Genomic DNA, 20,321 nt, shown 5'->3' on the forward strand with positions numbered 1-20,321 from the left:
CGTCTTAGGGAGCCTGGCCATTGCTCACGCTATCCAGAAGAGCAAGCAGCATCTGACCCTGGAAGGCTCATCTTTAATTTGGAGTCAAGTCTCTAGGCTGGCCACCTAGAATGCAGGGCCTCCACACTGGTGGTGTTAGATCTCAAACAGACCACGACATGAAAAAACCTTGTGGGGCCACATAGTGACTTGGTTTTAAAATGTAGTTTCTTGGTTTTATTTCATTTTTATTTTGTTAAATTTTTCCTAATTATGTTTTAATTTGGTTCTGGCCACAATCTGGAGTGCTGCAGGACATGTGTTGAGTATCTACATTCTGGACCATCTAGATGGACCAATACTCCAAAAGGCCCTAATTGGAGTTAAGATCTGGTCTTGAATTCTGCCTCAGACACCTAATCGTCATGTGCCTCTAAGCAAGTCATTTCATTTCTCTAAGCCTCAATTTTCTCATCTATTAAATGGAGATCATAATAGCACCTAACTCACACAGTTATGGTGAGGATCGAATGGCACAATGTGTACAAAACACTGTGCAAACTTCAAAGTACTTTACAAAAAGGAATTATCATTACCTTCATGGCCCTTTTCATTCGTTTGGGTCCCCTCCCCCAACTTCTTTGATTCTCGTAAGGGACAGTAATAGTTTTCTCATTTTATAAATGAAGAAACTGAGGCCCTTAGTCACATGACTGATTCCTCCTACAGAGGCAGAAAAGTGAAGAGCAAAAGTGGGCCAGGCAGCTGTGGCATGTTGGAAAGATCACTGGCCTTGAAATAAGAACCAGATGTGAATCCTGTTGCCATCAGCACTTTGTACCAAAACTCAAAAATGAGTTCCAAGAACCTTGGACAAAACCAAACTGTATTGCCTCAGAGGCCCTGCGGAGGTGTGCAAGAAAAGATTCACATTTACTCCCTAAGTGTGAGGGATTCAACAATTCAACAACTTTTATTAAGTGCCTATGATGTGCCAGGCAATGGGCCAGGCACTCCGGATACAAAGACAAAAACCAAATAGTCCCTGCCCTCAAGGAGCTTACATTCTATTGGGGAGATACAACATGTACAGGATAAGTAAATACAAAGTAATTTCAGGAGGCAGAGGGGACTAACACCTGGGGGATCAGGAAAGACTTGCCAAAGGAGGCGGCACCTGAGCTGAGCCTTCCGAGAGCTCGGGGGGAGGGGGGCCAGAGGGTGTGCATTCCAGGTGTGGGGGACAACCCGGCAAAGGCACCAAGACAGGAGATGTAATGCCTTGTTCTGCTTAGCTTGGGGAATAAGCCAGCAGGCCAGTTTATAGCATGTATGAAGGGAAGAGTAAGCAACGCCACAAGTAGGATGATCCTGTTCTGTCCGTTTTCTCCTCAAACTCCTGGACATGAATATAAACCCCAGTTCTGCTCCTGACGTCCTCTCTGACCTTGGATAAATCACTGACTCTGAGTTCTGCCCCCCGTCTAGAAGATGAAGGGCTCGGCCTGGTCTCGGTCCCTTTGAGTCTCCTCTGGGACGCTCTGTGCCTGCTGAAAGAGGAGGAGGAAGCCATGTGTGTATGGAGATCTTGGCTGGAATGCTGGCTTTGCTACTCACTACCTGCCCCACTGAATGAGTCACTGAACCTATCTGGGCCTCAGACTAATGAGACAGTTGACCTAGAAAATTTCTAAGGTCTCTTCCAGGGTCTGACCCTCAGGTCTGAAGCTGTTTCTCTGGGAAGTCATCACTACATGCCTGTAAGTACTGGGTCAATCTTTTCATCTGGAGATAACATTTCCTCTACGTCCATGCTGTGCACACTCAGTTGGATGGCCTTATGCTCTTTGCCAAATTGTCTGTCTCCTTAAGAGAGAATTATAAAGCACACCGCCATTAAAAAGGGACTTGATTATCAGCCCCCTCGCCACCTAAAACACCAAAGGCACGGCTCAGAAATGAAGACATTTCAAAATAACAAGCAGCCTGGAATTCTGTAGCATGAAAGATGCTTACAAATATATTTTGTTGGAAAAAATGTGCATTTCCCCCGGTACTATGGCCACTATCAATAGATTAGCACAAATTATTCCTGAAAGTTCAAACTTGGAAGGTGGGGATGGGATGGGGAAGGGGCAGCCTCATCCAGGGGTCAGTCCAACAACAAAGAACAGTTTTCTAAGGGTCCAGAGTATCATTTCAAACAAGCATTCCTCGACTATGGGCCCTAGGGAATATGTAGCTGCTCACTTTAACAACATAAATAGTATTTTTTTTAAAAGGAACTATAAAGGAATCTAGGAAAGGTGCTGTTTCAGCCAGGCCTGCTACAAGAAGGAGAATCCCCACAACTCAAGGCCCCCCACTACCCGCCCATCCTCCCCAGCCTTTACTTCCCCCTTTCCACAGCAAGAATTCTCTGATGTCAACATTCTCTCATTTTTTTGTTTTAAATAGTACTCTCTCTGACCTATCAACTGATAAAACATCTTTAAAAAATACATGCAGATTATTCTTTAAATCATTTTCTTGTGAATGGCAGGAAACCACTCAGATCGATGCACAGTCAGATAAAATGAGGCTTGGCCTCAGCTCTGCCTACTCTTTCTCCAAAATGAAATATGAAGTATATTTTCTCTCTTAAATTCAATCTAAGATTTTTAAAAATGTGGTTTCGCTTGAAGTTGAAACCCAACTGCTTAATGCCCCCCCCACCCCAATAAAACAGCAGGAGGAACTTCGCCTTACAATGGCCTCAAATAACAAATGAGATCCTTTCTTTCTACATAGAGAAACACCAAGGGCCTCCACTTAGAGGCAGCAGGGACAGAAGGGATGTCATTCCACCTTCAATAACCAGTTAGCTACTCCCTTCTCCTCTCCCTTCAGAGCATCTATGGCGGTTTAGGTACCAGATGCTGATGAAAGCAGCATCTGCTGATGTCTTATCTACAATGCTGGCTTTATCTGAAGAGGCTTACCAGGAGGCAATGTAAAGATATGGCTAATTCCTCAGGGAGAAACTTGCTCCCAGGGGTCCTCAGAAAGCCTGAAAACAATGTCATGGCATCCAGGGGCAAACCCCTGACCCAGACCTTGGTCCAAAAAGGACTGATCTCTTCCCAAGTCCATGGTCTCTCTCTCTCTGTCTCTCCTCCAGTTTCAGGTCCCTTCTTAGCTCACCTGGCTCAGCTGTAGAGGAATAGTGGGAGATACCTTTTTGGGTTTAAAACAAAAGACCCCCAAAACTGGTTTCCTCTAAGAGTTATTAATGAACAGAGACAACCAAATACACCATGACTAGTACCCAGCATGCCAAAAAAACAAGGTATGCCTCCGGTGCACATTTTACAAGGGGCAACCTAAAGGGTTTTTGCTTAAAGAAAGGCGGTCGCAGCCATAAAGAGATTGGGGAAATTTCTTCTTTCATTAAACACACATAAATACCTCCGAGACTTCAGTTATGGAATGATACTCACCACAGTAAGAAGCAAAAGATCAAGCAAACCAGAAGAGAAAGTATTTATTTTGCCAGGCATGCACAAAGGTGCTGGCCATGTGTCCCATCTGCCAGGGGTGTGGAGCAGCAAATGTACCAAGGATCCGTGACCAAGCAGCACCCTCAACCTTCCTCTTCTAAGAGCTTAAAGACCAGAAACCTTTGCAAGGCCTGGGGCTGTGGGGAGGAAGCCAAGTGATCTATCCAGGAGGCTACAGAGAAGAGAAGGGCAAAGGGAGCAGGGTCCTTCCCTCTTCCCCTCATGCACACTCCAACCCTGCCTGCAGCCCCACCTGAATGACTGACAAACCTCCACATGACCACTGGGAGAGGGAGCAGCAAAAGCAGAAACGCCCAGATGGGCTACTCAGAACACAAACACCCTCAACTGCCAAGCCACTCCAGCTAAAACACATTCCCTGCCCACTCAATATACAAATAATATTTTAAAACAACAACAAAAGAAAATGAATGAGATGTTTTTCTCTCCCTCATATTCAGTGTTACTCAAATCCCATTTCAGTTTGTGGGGAAAAGAACATTTTTTTAAAGCCACAAATCTAGAAAATCAGTTTGGGGATTTTTTTCCTTTCCTTCTTTTTCCTTTTTTTTTCTTATATTTTTTTAAACAATAAGTATTTATAGAAAGAACTTCACAAAGGTGATTTATATACAGAAATCACAATTCCAAAGGCTGCTTCAGTAGTCAGTGAAATAGCACCTTTTCAAGATGAGAGCTTTTACATGGTTTAAAAATCTGAGTAGTTTTTGCTTTTGTAACAATGTTTAACCCTTCCTAGCCTAAGACAAGAGCCAGGCATCCATGTGTTCCAGGAGTACAAGCTCTTCTAAAGCATCCAGGTGACACACAATCTGAGAGGTTACCATTGCTTCCTTTTCCTATTACCGTCAGCAGTGTCGTGTTCAGCAGAGTCGAGGTAGCCTGTGGCCAGACAAGTCTCTCAGATGGTCAAAATTAAATGTAGATGAAAGGAATTCACAGCAAGTTATTGCAGAGGGAAAGGGGAAAGGGGAGAGGGGAGGAGGGGAGGGCTGTCCACTTGTTCCACAGTTGCCTGGGTGCTTTGCTGGGGTAAAAGGAGGTCAGGGTAAGGGTTGGGGAGGTCACGAGATGTTGGTTCTAAAATTGTGTTTGTACTAAAACATGTGGCTCTGAGCTCCAGGCTGGTATTGTGACTGCAGTAGGTTCTCCATAAAGGCCAGGTAATCGGGATTCTGTCCATAGTCCTCAGAAGTTCGAGCATTGCCCACCCTTGGGCGTTTTGCTGCCTTCACCTCCTCTCCTAAGGATACTTTCTCTTGTGGAGCACCAGTACTGACAGACTGCAAAAACAGGAAATACAGCTCTATTAGAGGATGAGATCTCAAAGGAAATTAGCGTCTTTGGTCAAGCTGACAGTTGCACCAACTCTTACAACACCTATCCAAGAAGTGGCCAAGGCCCACTGGCTTTCAAAAAAATACAGGCTTGCTTTAGATTTTCAGGGATCATCTCATTCCCTATGTGACAGAGACAAGACTCAGACCCTGGCCCTCCTCAAACTCAGGAATCCGTAATTGAAAGTCCTCAGTTAAGACTCTTCTCCCACCTTTACCCCTTACTTTCTGCTTCCTGCTCAAAGAAAGCACAAGGACTTTTCCCAACTTACATCTAAAGACACGAGCAGCCTGAATGATAAGAGATTTCACAGTACCAAGGGGATTTACTGCTTATGTTAGAAAAAGACTACATGCAACCTCCTGCCTGTTTTTTCATCTTCTATACTAGTCACTTTGTAAAACTAGACATTAAGCAAAAAGATTGGCTTTCCCTAAGTCCAAGAGAGACATCTTTCTTCTTTTCTAAAGAGACATCTTTCATCTTTGCTATTTTCTTCTGCCTCTGATTTACCCACCAGTCTAGATTTGACTCTCTTCGGGAGCTCCTCCTCAAGGGTATAAATATCACCACGCTTCACCATCAGCTGGGAACCATCCTCAAACTCCACCTACAATGGAAGTAGAAACAAAAAATTGGATGCTATCAAACTCTAAGCTCCATGAGGATAGGGGCCATTTATCTTAACTAAACTTTGTGTTTCCTCCCAGAGCCTATCTGTGTACACAGTATGGAACTAACATTTCCTGAATGAATGAAAATATGATTAATTCCTCAACTACCAGCATAGAAACCCTTCTGATCCTACTCTGAATGCCCTACCTTCAAGCAGAGATGTACTCATAGCAGCTGAGTCACCCAGTAGAATAACGTCTCTTTCTGAGTGACTAGAATTTGACACCTAGTTGAGGGAACAGAGATCATTCCAGGGAGCTTTTCTTCACATGTTTGTGAATCTGCAGGGGTCTGGATCCCTGGGCTGCAGAAAGGCAGATGCCTTTCTTTCTTTACGAGATGCCTCTGTCCTGATCTTAAAGGAAGCTGTGGGGCAGAAAAGTTAATTTTGGCTACCTTCAAACCCCTTCTTTAGAACTTATGCCACAGACTGGGCTTTGGAGGAATTGGAGACAAGTGACAAAACTGTAGTGGAAGAATTTTAGGGTAGAAGCACTGATCAGAGCCCCAATTTCTGCTAACAACTATGTTCTTTCTGAAGCTTGGTCATTTCCATCTGGAAGATGAGGGGGGATGAACTAGGAGGAATACTGATGGCATCTTCTAGCTTTAACTGTATAAATCTATGAACTTCTCATTCCTGGGAACCTTTGAAAGAGGATGGCTATCTCCTTGCCATTCTTTGACAAATGGTCTTCTAGTATCTAGTTCCAGGACTATTTGGTGGTTGTGGTGACAGCTGCCAGCAGTCAAAAGATATATACACAAAAGTACTTTTGGCACTAACCTCCTTCAGCCTAGAGTGTAGACTAAAGTTGCTATCAAGCCTAATGTTGTGTCCTCAGGCAGCAGCTACAAGAGGGATTATACTCTGTTCTGGAGCAATCACATTCTAATGAGGGCACTGATAAGTCTATTCAAGGATTGGTTCAAGTAAATGGTTATGCTTAGTTAGAAAAGAGACCCTCAGTGGGCACCATTCACTATTCCTGTCATCAGAATGTGAGATGGCACAAAGACAGGTTCTTCATGGCAGAGGTGGGACTTAAGATCACCAGTGCCACTCATTAGCTTTTCAGAGGCTAAGAGAGTTGAGTTCTGGATGATGTATAGTTAGAGAATTTTGTACCTTTTGAACTACATTCCCCAGAATTCCTTTCATCCCCCAGCATCATTTTCCCTGTGCGGAATTCCACATTTGCGTGTTTGCATGGTCATATTTTGTTTATAAGTTCTGAAACTCCTCCCTCTTGCTCTCTTCTCTTGTGACTGGGCTGGGCTAGCTAGTTTTTTTTTACTTTAGTTATTTTTAATAAACTTTTAAAAATATAATACAATATTGTATATTAAAAATATAATATAATATTGTATATTAATTTTAATCTTTACAATGACCATTATAGAGATGCTATAGTGATCCAAGGGAACAGTTTAGAGGGTACCCAGGGCACAGGACTCTAGGCTAGTTCCATTTTATAAAAACTGTCTCTCTCATCATGAAACCTTTTGGGGTAAGTAGGCAGACCCCATCCATCGAGTCAAACACCTGAGCTCTTACTACAAATGAAGTTCTGGGCTAATTAAAGAAATAGCTATAGTTACTGGACTGTATTATCAAAGAGACCGAAAGTATCTGAATTTGTGTTGTATCAGGGTTAAATGTCACTGGACAAGGTTCCTGTCTCTGCTTTATTGCTGATTATGGGTGACACTGGGCTGGTGACTTCTCCCTGGACCTTAGTTTAGATCAGATGGTATAACAGAATTAAAAGGGATCTTGGAGACTATAATTTTTTTTTATACAATCTAACATTATAAAAATCTTAAAGTTGTCATTTTACATAGAAATGAGAGAGGAAACAAATTGCTTTCCTATGCTTCTATCATTAGGTGATCCCTCTTAGCTACTCAGTAACTTCACCCCTTTAAATTGAACATTTTCATTCAAATTAAACAATTTCAGTTACCAAAATATGTTTTTATTTTAGCAAATGTTGGAATAATCAGTCAGATGTAAAGACCTGGGGTGTTAAATAGTTTTATGTTCCCAACTGCTTTCTCCGATCACTGATTAGAACATGAATTATTTATCTGGGAATAGAAAAGAGATGCTTGTTTCAAAAATAAAAGAGTGAAAAGTAATTCTTCCTCAAAGTCATCAGAGCCCTTCAGTAGGAAGATGAGTTCTTCTAGATAATATGTAAAGGAAGGGTGAGTCTTGTGTAACACACTGTGCATGTCTCATGCATGCTAATGGTAATCATGGAAATTATTAATAAATTAAGTTAACTAGTGTGTGCCAGGTACTGTGCTAAGTGCCAAGGACACAAAGAGCTCACAGTCTAATATAGGAGAAAATGTGCAAACAATTATGCACAAACTAGCTACAGGATAAATGGGAAATAATCAACAGAGGGAAGTCACTGGAATTACAGAGGATCAGGAAAAGCTCCCTGGAGAAGGTGGGATTTTTAGCAAGGACTTGAAGGAAGTCAGGGCAGTGAGGAGTAGGAGATGAGGTAGCACTTTGAGTATGTGCCCCCAAAATATTCTATGAATGAAATGGAATGGAATAGAATGAAATCATGATGGAACATGATGAATACAGAGAGGCATGGGGAAAGCTGTATGCAATGATACAAAGTGAGATAAGCAAAACCAAGGAAATAATAAACATAATAACCATAATAAATGGAACATACATAAAGAAATACTCTCAATTATACAGAGATGGGAGGTTCAAAGTTAGACATACTTCCAAACTTTGTTAATGTGCTGATCAGTTATGCTGAATTTTTTTTCCTCTTTAAAGAATACTTTGTTATATGGGATGGCTCTCTAGGAGGGGGAAGAGGAAGGATACTAGAGATAACTATGATGATAATATAAGAAATAGAAGATATCAACAGAAACTTAAAAAAAATAACTGATATCAGCTATACCTGGGGTGAATTTGGGTAAATCTGCACAAATTCCTAAGGGTAATGGATACTATTTATCCTGAAACAATCTTCCCTTCTAAGTTCTGTCCAATTGCTCTCCTTCAGGATATGGTTCAAATGTAATCTTCAGGAACCTCCCCTTGTCCTCCAACCCACCCCCAGGGAAGTGAACTCTCTTCTAGTCTTCCAACTCTGGAGCCTTGTTATCTTCCCCATTGCACCTGCATAGCCTGCCTGCTTGGCTGTTGCTATTTATGAACCTGACTTGTAGTCTCTGTGAGATTGCAAATGCCAAGAGAGAAAGAGGCATACCTTCGTGTCCCAGAGTGCATCTCCCAAGACACTACATATAGCCAGCACTTAATAACGGTGTAACCCGACTGTTCTGTATGTATGTTTGCCACCACCTCCCAGGAATGCGCAGCTCTATGTTCAGTCACAGGGTGACATACACAGTTTAGTCTATTGCTTGTTCTCATAAGAAATGAGCCAGAATCAGAAGCAGCCAGAATACAAAGTATTACGTGGCAAGTGCACTTGTTTACTCACTGGAATGTGTGTAAGCTCTGAAGGATTCACTCACATAGAAGGCAGTTTAGTTGGGTTTTAAAGGACAGGTAGGAAGTCAGCAGGTAAATTATGGGAAAGAATACATCTTAAGCCTAGGAAATGATGGGACTGAAAAGAAGGAAAAAAGTGCAGGGCATGTTCTAGGATAGAAGAAGTCGGGATCACCTTGAACAAATTATAGAAATTAATGGGAAAGAAATCTGAACTATAACCAACATCTAGGAGTATTGCCTATCTAATCACCAGGCTACGATCACTATCAATGACCAAAACAAGAAAAGAAGGAATAACATTGTGTGGTCTGCTCTACCCTCAGGACCTTTAGGATAGTGGGTGAGCACTATTTCAACTTTGCTTCATTATGACTTCGAGTGCATGAGCCAGACACCTGGGAAGACCCTTGGGGGGGGGGGGGGCAAGCTATGATGCAATCTTGGCAGGTGACTGCAGCTCCCTCCTGCCTTGGAATAACTGACTCCAACTGATGAGATTCATCAGTTACATCAGTTCATGTCCCTCTGAACCAAGGGTAAACCATAGAACATAGAATGTCACAGCTGGGAGGGCTCCTACAGATAATCGAGCTTGAACTCTATCCATTTAAATAAATGAAACCCTGACAAGGGCAGTTCACACAATTAATTGATGATAGAGCTGGTATTAAACTCAGGTCTCTTAAGTACCCTAAATCAGCCTTCTTCTTATAGTACTATCAAAATAGGCTCTGGGCTAGCCCCAAGTCTTCATCTCTCCTCTACTCACCTCCCTCCACAATCCTCAGATTCAGAAATCCCTACATTCTACGGCAAAGCTCAGGGTCAGCACCTGGTAGGTCACTGTGGAAAGGTTCCTGATGTCAGTTTAACTGCTGAATATTAAGATTCTTAAGATTATAGTATGGATGAAGCAGTTTACCATGTGCCAAACAGAGGAATGGTACTATTTAGTTGTACTGGAAATTTGTCAGAGGACAATTTTGCTTGAATGACATTTAGAGCTAGGTTAGAAGTCATCAAATCTAAATCCTTTACTGTATAGATGTAGAAACTACGGCCTCAGAAGGTAAGGGTCACAGACATGAACCCAGACTTTCTGACTCCAAATCTGGGTCTTGCTACTATATTCAAAGAGAGAACAAGTCTAAGCAGTAAACATATGGCCAGCCTTTACCTGAAGTTTGGTGGGAAAAGGTAATAACACCTGGGAGAACTTGTCTACTTAGCATATCTTTTAGATAGAACTTGATGGATAAAGTGCTTTCTTCATAACAATATTGGAAAACAAATGGATATTATTTCCAAAATAAAAGGAGAAAATGAAAGCTCTGAGAAGTGACCAGCCTATGGGTGCTATATACCTCCTGACTGAGGCCTACTACATTGTGCTGTCAGTGTGGTCATTTGTTTCCAGTTTTTTCCCTAAACTGGTTTTCATCTAGCACAAATTCTTTTCCATTTTTCCTCCAGAAAGGCCAAGATAACCAACAGAATTGTAAGCACCCTCTTCTGTGAACTCTCCTTCAGGTACATACTCAGGGCCAGAAGAAGCTGGGGAAGAGTTAGTTCTGGATCATTTTGGGCTTCCTCAGGAGGTCAGGACCATGCCTGGGGGGTGGAGGGGACGACAAAGGAGGAATTCTGTACCAATACCAACTCTCATTTAGCCTTTTCTTGTTGAGTGAGCACCTACACCAGGCTGGCAGCTGAAACACAAACATTCAGCCCCAAGACTTTGGTGTGATTTTTATTCCCTAGATCCAATTATGAAAAGCTCAAAATATATCTGAAGAGTGAACCATTTATTGTCTGGGAAACATTTCTTACTATGAGTTGCTTGGAAGGTAATACATACTATATCAGAACTTCTGACTCACTCAACAAAGAAAAAAAGGAAAAGAAAAGAGTTCCATAAATACAGAGGAAACTAGCCCACATTTCTAGGAAGAAGCCAGAAAGAAGAAAACTACTTCCTGTCACTAGATTTCTCAAGGGAAAAAAATTTAAAAGAATACAACACTAGGAGACAGAAACAAAGGTCTCTTCAGCTCAAAAGAAGGCAGTTAAGTTTAAAACAAAACAAAATTAAAAAGTCAGAGAAGTCAGCTAATCTTTAAGGGAAGATGAAACAAATTGGTTAATCCAAGGACAATGGTCACTCAAAGGGTCTAGGTATTAAAATTGTGAGAACTCCAAAATGGCCAGTCTAAGGAGCTAGGTGAGAATCGTTTTTTTTCTCTTCACTAAGGTGATCTTTGTTTTCTTCCAGTTTAATAGTTCTATGTTCTTTAAACTCCAATTTCTCTGAGGGTCCAGAGAAAAGACTCAGTTTAGAAATGAAGGATTTGTATTGTTGAAAGGGATTTCACTGGCCACAAAGTCCAGCTCCTTCTCCTTGATTTTACAGGCAATGTCTTTTGTGTGTCTCTCTCTCCTTGTCCCTCCAACATCCTATTTTTGCCTGTTAACATAGTAAAAAACAATCACACAAAAAAGAGTATATAGAATATTCCAATATCTGTAATCTACAACCTTTGCAACAAAAGGAAGGAGATACTTTTAGAAAAGAGGCTTTCCCAGGAATGTATCTCACAAACATTACACCAACTAGAAATTGAGTTGCTTAACAAGATCTTTTAAGATGCAAACAGATCTTGGGCAAATCAAACCCATCAGCCATTCACACTTTAGTGCCTGTGAATTAGTTTAATCTGACTGTTTTCGTCCTAACATCTGGTTGATAGCTGGCATTGAGGGAATGGGAGTTTTGATTAAGGGTGTCTGTATTTGTAGGAAAGAGAGAGAGAGAGTAATTCTGAGTCTTACTCCAGTGGTGAGAACTTGACTCTTGAGTTCTCAAAAACTGTCAGCAAAGCACAAGCTTTGGCAGGTTTGACACAAAGTTGGAAACCCTGTAATATTTGATCTGCTTAGCCCAGAAGACAGAACTAGAAGCAATGGATAGAATAATAAAATAAAAAAGTGGTAGATGTAAGGCTAGATATAAAGAGAATAAGAGTCCCCCAGGCTTATAAATCTGGAGTTAGAAGACCTCAGAGGCCTTCTAGTAAACCCTACGTTTTAGAAAACTGAGAACCTGGGAGGTCTCAGGTTTACCTCCCACACAATAAACACAAGAGGCAGGACTCAAAACCAAGCCTTCTCATTGAAGAGCCAATGTTGTTTCTGCTGCCTAAATTAGAAAGGGCTGACTTGAGGGGCAGCTAGGTAAGTAGATAGAGTGCCAGGCCTAGAATCAGGAGGTCTCAGATTCAAATTTGGCCTCAGATACTTACTAGCTATATGACCCTGGGCTATATAACCCCCAACTGCATAGGCCTTATGCTCTCTTCTTAGGATTGACATTAAAGGGTGGGAGGAAGGGAATTAAGCTCCCCATCATAGGAAGTCTTCAAGTAGGGGCTAGATGAAGTCTCTGAATTCCCCAAATGGGCAGGTTATCTATTTTGTATATATTTGATTATGGAAATGTTATCTACCTTGGCTAGACTACAAGCTTCTTGGGGGTAGGGCCTTTTTTCACTTTGGTCATTGTATCCCCAGAACACTGGGTTCATTAAGGGTTACACATGTTTTAGGAGGGATATTAAAAAAACTGGAAAATGTCCAGAGGAGCAAACTTGGATCATAGAATTTGAGTTGGAACATAACCCCAAAGATCTCTTCTACGTACATCAAGCAAAGAATAATCCAGTCATTATTTGAAAGCCTCCAATGGGGGAAGCCATTACCTCTCAAAGTAACTCATTTCACTTTCAGAGAAATCTAATTTTTTAGAAATTTCTCCTTGCATCAAGACTCAATTTGCCTCTTTATAACTTCAACCCACTACTTTTAAGTCTGACCTCTGGGGTCACATGATAATCTCTCTTCCACATGATAGTCCTTCAAATATTTAAGCACAGCCACTATAGCTCTCTGTGTTTTCTCTTGAACAAGATGAATGTCCTCAGATCCCTCAACTGATCCTCATATGACAACACTAACCAGAGGTTGTTGGGAATTAGAAGAAGATTATCAACTGAGGTTGGATAATAGATAGCTACTATGGAACACAATTGTGGAAAGCTTTCAATATCCACAGGGCACTAACTACACCAAGGTATGGGAGAAAGGACAGAAAAGTAATTGGGAATTGATCATATACAAGCTGAATTGGAGAGGCCTTTAGAGAGCCAGACCATCTTTTTCATTTTATAGGTGAGGAAAAACACCCACAGGGAAAGAGTGACTAGCCAGCTCAGGGTTAGACAATTAGCTGCTTGGAGAACAGACTAGAACCAAGGTTCTCCAAGTTCAGAGTACTGCTCCTACTTGCAGTTTTTTCCCACGGTTTTTATTGTCATGCAAAACACACTTCCAAATTGCTCATTGTTGTAAGAGCAAAGTCATACCTAACCAAAACCCAAAATACACTGATGTGAAAGCCTAGGCCAACAGTTCTTTCTCTGGAGGTAGACAGCATTCCCCACCATAAGTCTTTCAGTATTGTGCCAGATCACTGCATTGCTGGAAGTAGCCAAGTTTTCACAGATAATCATTGTCCAATATATACTTGCAGTTTTTTTAAAGGCCAGATACCCAGTTTGATAACCAAAATAAATGCTGGCTAATTTAAAAACTGTAAGATGTTAATAGAATTACTGATACTCTCTGAGTATACACCCACTACAAATTTTAAATTCCCAGAGATGCCAACCCTGCCAATCCCTGCTTGGAGAATACAAATTAACATTAGTTTAAACTAAAGACAGAATTACAATAGCAAATATGTTAATAGAATAACTACACAGAACATTCAAACCAAATGTAAATTATATCAGATGGTGTGTTGTTTAGAACTGTTCCGACCCAAGCTCCTTTTCATTATGTGAACCAATCCATTTTATAGATGTTTCTGTCACCAATGGCTCCTAAGTTCTTTGACCTGGGCCCAGACAAAAATGAAAAGAATCAAGAAGTAACACTATGGGGGCAGCTGGGTGGCTCAGTGGATTGAGAGCCAGTCCTAGAGAATGGAGGTCCTAGGTTCAAATCTGGCCTCAGACACTTCCTAGCTATGTGACCCTGGGCAAGTCACTTAACCCCCACTGACCACCTTTACCACTCTTCTGCTTTGGAACCAACAAAGAGTACTGATTCTAAGACAGAAGGTAAGGGTTAAAAAAAAATAAGAAGAAAAAGAAGAAATAACACTATCCATGTCATAGGTGACTGGCCCAACCCAAAGGTAGGAACCAGAATCCACCCAGGGCAGTCATTAATCAGAGAGAACAAAAAAACTGCTTGCTTCTCTGTTGGGGAATAGGATTTTCCACCTTATGTCCTGTCATGAATTTAGATCTTTCACAGGTCAAAGCATGCTTTCCATTAGAGCACCAATACAATCCCAACACCATAATGGTGTTTTGCTTCCCCAACCTTCCTTTTAGAATCATTTCAAAGGGCCTACAGACTGCATGAAGGGCATGGAAGTGCACATGAGGTCGATGAAGCTCTAGAAGGTGAGCAAAGAAAATAAAGATGATGACTCTGCTCCTTACTTTAGTGTCACTGTGTGTGACCTCACTGGTGTAGGTGCTCCTAACCACCCATGCATATCACAAACCATCCAGACTCTACAAGACAGTCTGGGTGAGTGGCTGCCAAAAAAGGGGGGAGGGGAGAGAAATCACTGAGAGATCAGTTTTGTGGTGATGAGTTTTTCTGGGGCTCAGCCTATCCTTGGATGAGAGATACATTTGACTTTCACTATTTAAACTTTGTCAGCTTGGTAGAAGTTGCAAGAAGTTTGCATTCTATGGCCATCACGTCTGAGAGCCCAATGTCATCTCCATGTTGGGATGAGGCCTGGGAAGAGGATTTTGGTGTAGAATCCATTCTTGAGAGCTGAAAAATGACTCCTTACTCATTCTTCATTATCAATGAATTTTCTTAATAATATGGAAATAGTCTGTCTTCTCTCACGTTCTACTCTCTCATCTCTCTTTGTCCTTTGGACAATCAACACAGGTCTTGGTGGGGGTTCCTTAATGTGCTTACATGAATTTCTTCCTTCTTACCTGATAAATGTGACTGATCACAGCTGAAATGAACTTGGCTTTATAGATATTTCCATCAGTCCACCGGAGCTGAACAAACTCCCCTTCAGGAGGGGGTCCCAGCTGGATACAATCTCTGCTCTATTGACAGAACAAAATAGTTGAAAAGACAATGTGTATATATCCCAAAGTTGGAAAGCCACATGTAAACATTTATGCTCAAGATTTAATTGCAGTCAAAATTTATAATTGTGGGCAAGATGATTCCGGTGATAGCAATACAATGCCATTTTCTAAGAATAGCTTCATTCAAGGTACTGTTTTATCTTTGTATCTCTTTCAATGCCTAGCCCAGGGATTTTTTGCAAATCAGGCACTTAGTAAATGTTTACTCACTGAAGGAGTTAAATAGATATTATATCTAGATTTCTATCAGTGTATATATTTATATACCTACATACTATAAAATGTAATATATAATGTATATATATTTTAAATAAAGTGAGGAGAGTTAGTCAAACCAGCAAAAGGTTAAATTAGTGTCATTCCCCTTAAGCTTACAGACATGACAGTCAGAGATTCAAGAGCTGTGATAGTTAGATGGCAAGTCCAACATAGTGAAAAAGAATTCATGCCCTTGGCCAGCTACTTTCTTTTTCTATGTCTAGTGTAATTACTGAATATTATTAGCCTGCTTGAATTTTATGTAAAACAAAGGGCCAGTTTGAAAACATAGAAATGTGGATATTTCATGATAAAGAGGTCACAGTACATGATGCCAGTTTTTGCTTTCCCAGCTATCAGCTGTTTCTTGATTTACTAAATGGCAGTTTCTTCCATCAAGAGATGAGGTAACACTTTTCTCCTCTCCTCCCACAACAAACCCACCAAAACATCTTAAAGCTGCTCACAATAATGCTCTCTGGGTACAAGTTGTCACTGTAGGAACCATCGTCAAAATTCACTTCATAGAATGTCTGTGTGGTTGTGCCAATTACTTTGCACCGATAATAGAGGCCATTGCGGTTCTTTGTGATAACTGTCTGACCCAATGACACTTCCCTTAGAAATTGGACCTAGAAAAGACAGAGCAAAGTCACAATCCAAACAAGCAATGATAAAAAAAATTGGAAGTTTTTAATACTAAGAAGCACTTACACCTTGGCTGCCTGCTTTATGCTTAAAGCAAGTGATAGACACAACATATGGCCAATCGTCAGGTTCCATCAGGACCCCTGCTGCGTGGGCACAGGTCACATGAAAAGAAGTAGAACAATGTTCGTAGGAACACTGGATACAAGCTCCAGATATCTTCTTCATCCGCTTTCGACAGTAAACACATTTCTGAAGTGATAGTTAAACAGAGAAATTTGGATTTTACACTGGAAAATATACCCATTGATTAGCCATTTTCTACCTAAACATAAATCCTTTTGGATTTTAGCATTTTTTCTTCTGGCTGTCCCCTGTGCCTGGAATGTCCTTCCTCTTCTCTGCCCCTTGGATTCCAAGTCTCAACTAAAATTCTACAGGAAACCTTTCCTGATCCCTCTTAATTCTAGGGCCTGCCCCCAAGGGGGAAAGGTATAGGTGGGGAGAGAGAATGAGAAGAGGGAGGGAATAAGGATTTATTAAGTACCCAGTTTGTGTCAAGCATTTTGCTAAAACAAATTACAATTATTAACTCACTTTATACTCACAACAACCCTGGAAGGTAGGGGTTATTCTGATCTCCAATTTACAACTGAGGAAAAACAGGTCAAGTGACTTGCCCAGGGTCACAGAAACTATAAGTATCTGAAGTCAGATTTTAACTCAGGTCCCTCCTTGCCTCCAGTGATGCTCAGAGGTCATTTTAGTTTAACCACATCATTTACTAGTAGAGAAAAAGGAGGTGCAGAGAGATAAAACCACCAAGGTCAAGCTGGTGCCATGAGGTTATCTTGAATAGGACGACCCACAGACATCTCACTCAGCATGTTCAAAACTTGATTCCCTCATTCCCCTCAGTCTTCTTTTCTTCTGAATGTCCCTTTTGCTGCTGAAGGCACCATCATTTCCCACTTATCTAGGTTTGTACCCTCAGCACCATTCTTGACCACTGACTTGCATTCGCAACACATATCCACCATGTGGTCAAATTTTGTCGTCTTTACCTTCTCAAAACCTCCTGAATGTGTCCCTTTCTCTCTGCCCACACTCAACTACCAAAGTAATTTTCCTAAAATCTAAGTCTAACTCTCTCTTTTTATTTACTAAATGCCAGTGGTCCCCTATACATCTGAGACCCAATATAAACCCTGTGTTTGGCTTTCAAGCTTCTCCCTACCTTTCCAGGATTCTTGCAGTGGTCTACCCTTGACACAATCTACAATTGACCCCTCCCCATCCTAATTCTATGTCTTTTCACTGGCTGACAAAGTCATCCCTTCTCCCTCTTGGTTTCAATGGTTTCCTTCAAGACTTGGCTCAAATGCCACCTTCTATAAGCAGCTTTTCCTGGGTACCCCCCTCCTGACAAGAGATCCTTCAGTATGCATTGTTTGTGCCTGTTGTCTCCACTATTAGTAAGCCCCTGAGGGCAGGGACTGTGTTTTTGCCTTTTCTTATATTCTCAGTGCTTAGCCTAGTGCCTGGTAGATATAGTAGGAGCTTAAAGAATGGCGTGGTGATTAACTTAACATAGGTCTTCTAACCAAATCCAAGGCTTGGCTCTATCTGCTCTAAGGCACTACTACCCCATATCCCACTGTTGTCTTAGTTCTGATCTTCCCTTTGCAAGCTTTGGTTGGCTTCAAGGAATCCTTTTACTTTCTACAGAAAGCTGTTTTTACATAATGGCCACAAAAAAAAAAAAGGCACTCCAAAGTACAAAGTAGAGCCCCTTATAATGGAGGGCGTAATCCTTGCTAAACCACACAGCATCACTTATGTATCTGGAACTAAATATTTTGCTGTCTATGTGCCTCAACTTCAGTGTACACAGCAAAGGAGGGCTGTATGGGTATTAGGGTATATCATATCATAGCCCAGTACTGCACACAGGTGCTATAGCAATCCTTGGAATTGGTGAGATTCAGAGACTGAGCCAGACCCCTTTGTGTTATCTGAATGTCATTCTGAGTATTTAATAAGTGGTTCCTTTATCACTCTGTAAACTGTGTTCAAATGCTAGATAAGCACTACAGCAAAGGGCTCAGCAGGAATGTAGCCCCACACTAGAATCAATGGTGATGAGATCTCATTACTAAACTGTCGATAGAAAATCCTCTCACCAACAGGGACAGAGCTGATATACAACATGCTCAATACTCCTTCATGAGGGAGTATTGACCTTCAAGTCCCGAGGACTATGATTTTCCTTGCTGAGATAGCCACCACCAACACAAAATGATGAAGGTACTAAATGGAGCTCAAGTCAGTCATCCACAAAATGGACAATGTAGAAAACAAGAGTGATCAGTTTTGCACATTTCATTAAAACAAATTACTAATAAGTAGGTGGTTTTAGCCTGAAGAGAGATACTCTTACAGAGAGTCCAGAAGAGGAAATCAAGAATATAAGGAAAGTTGTAAGGGGAAAAGAAATAGCTATCCAAAGACATTTTGTAGGGATGGGAGCCAAAGCTAGCTAGTCATGCTCATGAAAGAAAACCCTTAGAGCAAATGTGTAGTGAAAAATCAGATCAGAGCACAGAGTGAAAAATGGGCTGTCTCCAGCATGATGAACACTACAATTCATTTACTCCACTGAGGAATGACAGCTAATTATTCTGAATTTCCACGTCGTAAATAATTTACACTCAGGCCCATAATACACCATTAATCAGGAGCCATGCAAAGACCATTTCTTATAACAGTGTATGGCTGGATGGGTTAAGAGAGCTTTGCACTATAAGAAGATGCATGGACTCAAATATTGATAGATCATTCAGATACCCTGAGATGCTTCAAAGACACTGCTTTCTGAATCTCCTCTATTCATGTCCCTCTGAGTTAGAGCCAGGACGGACATCTCTTAGGGAAAGAATATCAGCCCCCAAAGGAACAACGTTAGGGAACAGAGCTTCTGAGCAGGGAAGCACACCACTACATCAAGGGTACCAGGCTACGGTTTCAATACCTTGCTAGCAAGGTATTGATTTCCCCATCTATTTTTGTTGAGGATTAGGAATGATCTGAGAGATCTAGTAATATCTTCAAAGGGCACAACTAGGAGTAATGGTATGTCACAAAATGTAGTGGCAGTATTAGGTTTAAAATTAAGAAAAAAACTTTCAAATGAAGCCATCTCAAAGTTAAAAAGAGCTACCTTGAATTTGAGTGGGAACAGCCTCATTTTAGGAGAGGTCTTAGTCCAAAGCCTGGATCACCAACACTCAAGCATGTAGAGGAGATTCTCCTTCATTTATGGACAGGACAGCTCCTGATGTCCCTTCCATCTTAAAATGCTGTGATCCACAAGACTGTCAGTGCCCTCTTTTGAAGGCCACAGGAGCTTTATTCAAGTGACTATTCACTAAGAATGAGATATATAGGTATTTAGCTCTGTAGTTAATGATTCATGGAGGAAAGGCTACAGGTTTGGATGGAAAACTGAGTCATGATGCACACAGCTGGGTTCCCAAAGGAACCATTCAATGCCAACATAAAGACTTTTAGACCTATAGTGACTCCTAGTGGGCATCATGTTATTAGCGTGCTCTCACAAACTGACAAAACATCTATGCCTGAAAAATGACACAAAGCATGCAGCAGTGTGAAAGAACAGTAAGGTTTGCTTTTGTGTACAAGTGGTTAAGCCACTGGATGTGGACTCTCTTAAAACAACTGTGAAAGCTAGTTTCAAGGTGCTTTGGATCAGGTCTATTCTGATGATAAGGATCCATTTTTCTCTCCTACATGAGATCTTACTAGATGTAAATATAAATCACATTCCTGTGAAATCATTTTTCTTAGCTATGGCCAGCTCATAACCAGACCAAGAAATCTGGAATGAGTCTAAGGGACTGGAGTGAGCTACAGGAAGGAGACACTAGGTAAGTGCAATGGTGCTGGGCTGCACTGAGCAGACTTGCAGGAGTTAAGTGCTTTTCTTGTGAGGCCCCATTAAGCAGTACAAGTAAGCCTTGTGTAAAAGGATTTTTAATTCATCGTTACAAGTGCTGTTAATGAAGAGGATGCATGCTGGAAATGTCA

At 41.2% G+C, this 20,321-nt stretch overlaps 1 protein-coding gene across 1 annotated transcript in view; it reads right to left on the reverse strand.

The window, feature by feature from the left end:
* Nucleotides 1-1,093: 1,093 nt before the first annotated feature.
* The window catches only part of KDM4B (lysine demethylase 4B), a 314,929-nt gene continuing 295,701 nt past the window's right edge, over nt 1,094-20,321 (reverse strand). Inside the window, exons 19-23 of the mRNA XM_044670970.1 lie at nt 16,281-16,466; nt 16,034-16,198; nt 15,144-15,263; nt 5,395-5,487; nt 1,094-4,822 (exon numbers count right to left, since the gene is read on the reverse strand). Coding sequence (XP_044526905.1) covers nt 4,637-4,822; nt 5,395-5,487; nt 15,144-15,263; nt 16,034-16,198; nt 16,281-16,466 — 750 coding nt within the window. The 3' untranslated portion in view covers nt 1,094-4,636. The remainder of the gene's footprint in view (nt 4,823-5,394; nt 5,488-15,143; nt 15,264-16,033; nt 16,199-16,280; nt 16,467-20,321) is intronic.

The sequence above is a fragment of the Gracilinanus agilis genome, chromosome 1 (assembly GCF_016433145.1).
Source record: "Gracilinanus agilis isolate LMUSP501 chromosome 1, AgileGrace, whole genome shotgun sequence".
NCBI classification, from domain to species: Eukaryota; Metazoa; Chordata; class Mammalia; order Didelphimorphia; family Didelphidae; genus Gracilinanus; species Gracilinanus agilis.